This window comes from Hippocampus comes, unplaced genomic scaffold (assembly GCF_001891065.2).
Source record: "Hippocampus comes isolate QL1 unplaced genomic scaffold, H_comes_QL1_v1.1 scaffold39, whole genome shotgun sequence".
Classification (NCBI taxonomy): Eukaryota; Metazoa; Chordata; class Actinopteri; order Syngnathiformes; family Syngnathidae; genus Hippocampus; species Hippocampus comes.
Window position 1 is genome coordinate 3,355 of NW_017842054.1, and position 4,849 is coordinate 8,203.

The following is a 4,849-nucleotide window of genomic DNA, read 5'->3' on the forward strand; positions in this document are numbered from 1 at the left end:
GGTGCGTTTAAAAACGTTTGGGGACACTCGCGTAGATCTGCACCTCAGTGAACAGGCACGACATTGGTGAGTAAATGAATTTTATTTTACCTTTCTTCTTGTCATTTTATTTTGTTAGTATTAAATTCATGGTAACGAAATAAAATGACAAACGTGTATCAAATAAATCTGCTCACCTGCAATTTATAATGGCGCATTGTAGTCACCTTCGTGCACGAAAGTTCGTTCAATCTCAGCTGTTCGTCAGTTATTAGTTAGTCAGTTATTTTAGTTATTTGCTGTTGAATCGCCGATTTTCAAAATGCAAATGATCTGTTTATTTTCAAAGAATAGTTTGTTTTGTTATTGTTTGGTCGGTGTCTTATATGAAACTGCGACATTGCGCAATTTATTGGACAGACTTGTTTAAGATCGCACAGCGTAATTTGGGTGGCATTTTATTTCGTATTTTTAAATCATCTTTTTATTTTTGACTATCTGTAAATTTAGTTTCCTGCTCTTAATTGTGAATGCATACTTGATGGTTTTAAACGCTCCTGAAATTAAGAGCTGCTTGACGAGCCTATATTGTGTATGTATGTGACGTCACTGAAGGCCTAAGGTTGAAACGCACGGCCCGCCACTGTACTGTATGTATATATACAGTATATGCTGTATTTTACAAGTGAATTCACCAAAATGTCAGTATAAGAAGCCTCTGAATGTATTCTTTAAAATAATTTAGTGATAATACTCACCACGAATGCGAATGGTTTCCCGCTCCTCACGATTGCTAAAAATCCGGCCAAACTATCGGAATGAAAGTCATCTTGCGGGGTCCATCCACGAAGTTGCCGCTGGCTCGCGCGCACCCTGCTCAGTAGCATGCGCGCTTCCTTTCGGCCGTCTCCCGCCCGCGCAGCATTTGGATGCGAACGTAGCAGCGTGGCGCGTGTCGCAGTGCAGCTCTGCATTCGACCGCCGCATCGATGCTATTTTGTCATTGCAAATCAGACACGCCGTTCTCTCCACAAAGGCGAAATCCTTCGGTCCATTCGTCCCGAGGCCTACGAAACTCGTCCTCCTTTTTTCTTTTCGCCATCTTATTCGCTGAGGATTAGCTTTGAGCTAACGGCCGGGGGGGTTGATTCAAAAGGGGGCGTGTACCTGTTTCCACAGCAACGGCAACGTAGGCCAGTATCATCCAATCAGAACAGGAAATGAGCAGTAAAAAAAAAAAATCGATGGATGGATGAAACGAGCGAGGATATTTTGTTTTACCTGCGAGCCAGATGCGCTCATCGAAAGAGCCACCTATGTCTGGCGAGTCCGAGGTTCCCGGGCCCATCTTTAAAAGCCGCCTCAAAACTCACTTGTATTCTTTGGCATTTGACTCAGCATGACTCACATTTGTTCTTGGTTTTGCTGTTCGGTGCTTTCTACCGTCCTTGTAGAAACATATACTGTTGTATATGTTAGTTGTTCCGCGTACAGCACTTTGTATGCAGCGATGGCTGTTCGAAAGTGCTCGAGAAATACACTCGAGTTGAGTTGAGTTGAGTTGAGAGCCCCGCGTGAGCAGATGGTTCCGAAGACGAGCTCCATCTGCCACTTTGGACACACACGCGGCGTGTCCACCGGAGGGAGACTGTGCCTTATTTTTGCACGCGAAGCATCTGTCCCTGCCGCGACGCGCCCGATTCAAACGATCAGCTCGTCACATCCGCGAGCTCCATAAAAACCGAATCACGATTCTGATCTGATTTGAATCAGGTATGTTAGAAGAGGTCACTTCTAAAACAAGCAGGGCCGGAGTGGCCTAACCCCGGTTTCGTGGAAGCTGCTTCACTTTTTTTCCCTTGCTGTCGTTTTTTTAATTGCAGCAATTCTTGCGTTTGTTTCTGCAATGATTTCTTTTTGTTCCCCCGTGACGTGTGCCTCATTCCTCTGTTTGCAGCGTTAGGCCCTTTGCAGCATTTCTTACATGCACGTTTGTTTGTTTCAACTCTGCCGTGTATCTTTTTCTTTTTTGTTTGTTTGCAGTATTTGTGTGCTTGCAACATGAGGCCGTTCGCCGCTCGTCGGCCCCGTCGCACTGGACGATAAAAGGAAATGTTCAACATTGAGCGTCTCTCTCATTTTCCAGTTTTGGCACCGCACCTGCCCCCTCAGTCCAAAGCGCTCTCCGCGTCCCCGGTTTCCATGGTGAATGATGTCACTTTATGATGAGGACCCACCGACAAATTCGGCTTTTTCTTTCGCCGTTTGGACAGGGGGGTCGGGTTGCGAATGATAAAAAGAAGGAAGATTCGTTGGCGCCGTGCGTCTGACGTCACAAGAAAGGGCACGCCGGGAGGTGGGAGGAGGCGCGGAAAAACAGGGAGGGGAGGGGAGGGGCGGGGGGCCGCGGGATTCCGGGAGGATTACCCGTCATGCCCCGCGGGCGAAGATGGCGACAGCTCGAGCTAAGAGCCGCTCAACTTTCTTCGAGTGATTTTCCGCACTCGCTCGAAGGCTGCCGGGCGGCTCTTTGTCCTCGCGCCGAGGCCGCCGGGCGCGACCGCACGCGCGGCGGAGGAACGACGCTCGCTCCTGGCTTGGGATAGCTCCGGAGCCCGCCGCGCCGGAGAACGCGGCTTCGGCTGAACTTTCCGCCCCGCTCTGCCGAGCGGCGGGCCGGGCCGACTGATCTGACGCCGAGGAGGTGAGGTGAGGTGAGGTGAGGTGAGTCGCGTCGCGTGGAGACGCGACTTGCTCGAACGCTCGCTCGGACCCGGCGCGGCCGCTTGACCCGCTTTGGCTTCGGTTAGGCCGTGTCGCGCCTCCGCGGCGCAGCCTGCTTCCGCTGGCTTCGTCCCCTGCGTTGCGTGCGTGCGTGCGTGCGTGCGTGGTGTTAGCGAGGGAGAACGACTGAAGGTGGCGCTCAAACGCTCAAGATGAACAAACAATACTGTCCTGTACTGTTGTTACCCTTATGTTGCCCTGGCAACGAACACGAGCCCCCCCCGAAGCCATCTCAAAGCCAAGTGTGACGCTCACGCACCCCGGACGGAGTCTTTCCCTCGGCGCTTTTACGATGGTTTGTGAACGGAGTTGGCTTGAGGCTCGCACACATTGTCGGATGCGAAAAGGCAGGCAGGCAGGCCCATTCGCGACCCGAACAATCGTTGGACTTTGCCGCCTCCAGCTTACTTCCGCAAGTGGGGGAAGGCTTCCGCGCAGCAAATGCGCTCCGTCCTGTGAGAATCCAGCAAGATCTTCTTTCTGGTCTTCTTCTTTTTCTTCTTCCTCCTCCCCCCGCTTCAACGTCTGACGAGCACCCGATGTACGCTTGTGTAAAGTTGTAGTTGTCTCATGGTTAAGAACGCTTTCCAGCAAGCCAATAGTGATTGGAATGAAGTCCCTGTCCGTGTTGCGAGAGTCCGCGGCCCGTTCCCGCTGTTTATTCTTGCGTTGATTCACGAGCGCTGTCCCGATGAAAGAAAATAAAGGATGGCCCAACACTCCATCTCCACTTTGAGGTCGGTCGCTTTGCAAGCCGGGCCCGCTGAATTTGGACCAAACCTTCCTTTGAACCTTGAAATCTCAGGAACGTCCGGGTCCATTTTCACCAAACGCGTATTGTTGGAAAGGGAATTCGACAACAATTGCAATCGTTTCCAAGATTGCGGCATATTTTTCAAACGTTACCTTCTGACCCGTAATTCAACCCTGAAAGTGGCCTTGTGAATCACGTGACCTTCACATTTTCCCGAAATGTTCTCCAAAACCGATCAAAGCTTGGCAGTTGTCGTGTTTTGTGAGGCGGCGATGAGGACTCAAGGCATCGCTCCACATTCACGAAATAGTGCATGAATCGTCAACTTATCGCGAGCAGTCAATGAATATCTGCGGCTCTGCGAGACGTTAACTTGGATTGTCACGCGTCGCAGTGGTGGCGCGCGGTCCGATCATCATCGTCGTCGTCATTCATCTTATTTATCGGCGCCTTACGGGGCACTCGAGGGCATCGTTACTCGATCGTCCCAAGAAACAGACAGCGCACTCCAACGAACAGGGGACAAACCCTCAATAAAATGGCCCACGTTGACGGGATCGTCAAGAGGTGTCGACTGGGATTGTCTGACTGCTGAGGACAAACAGCGCACTGGTAGCAGATGGAAAAAAGCTGCGAGGGCTTTTCGCGTGCCTCCGCTTTTTGTGCTTCTTCGAAGCAAAGGGCAGAAAAGGCTCCCAGTTGTCGGGCTTGTCCTTCGTTCAAATAAGAAAGATGGCACGAGGCGAGCAAACGCGGACGGTTTGGACGCGCGAGTCCACCAGCATCTGTTTATGAGTGCGTGTGCTGCGAGTCTCTTTCCGATCAATGCGGCTCCGCTTCCTGTTCTGGGAACATGCCCGGATCAATGTGCGGCCCGCGCCGCACGAACGCACGTTGGACACTGATAAGCTGTGACAGGCTTCGACCTGGAGCGAGCGAGCCGGGCGGACTTGCGTTTGAGGCGGGCCGCGGACGGTCACGCCGGCGCCTTTGTGACTTTGTCGTGACTCGTCTCGTGCGCCGGCAGGAAGGACAGCGAGCGGCCCAGGATGAGCAGCGCGGCGCCGTCCAGGAAGCCGTACCGTAAAGCTCCGCCGCAGCATCGGGAAGCGCGTCACGGCCCCGCCGCTGCGCCCGTGCCAACGTCGCCCCCTCAGACGCAAGCGCCGGACGACAGTCAGGTAAAGCAGCAAACTTTCAACACGCCTCTACCTCCCCTTCAGCCGCTTTCCGCCGGCCATAAAAGGCGGCGCCGCGTCCCCGGCGCGCCGCCCTCGCCGGCCGACGACGAGCCGGACGCCTCCAGCCCGTCAAGTGTGGAATTTGGCGCCG

General features: G+C 52.9%; 1 protein-coding gene across 2 annotated transcripts in view; it reads left to right on the forward strand.

Moving 5' to 3' along the window:
* Positions 1–2,391: 2,391 nt before the first annotated feature.
* The window catches only part of tjap1 (tight junction associated protein 1 (peripheral)), a 32,278-nt gene continuing 29,820 nt past the window's right edge, over positions 2,392–4,849 (forward strand). Inside the window, exons 1-2 of one of the 2 annotated variants that reach the window (XM_019860379.1) lie at positions 2,392–2,683; positions 4,545–4,699. In XM_019860379.1, the coding sequence (XP_019715938.1) occupies positions 4,567–4,699 (133 nt within the window). In that variant the 5' untranslated portion in view covers positions 2,392–2,683; positions 4,545–4,566. The remainder of the gene's footprint in view (positions 2,684–4,544; positions 4,700–4,849) is intronic. The other variant, XM_019860378.1, reaches the window with a different exon arrangement.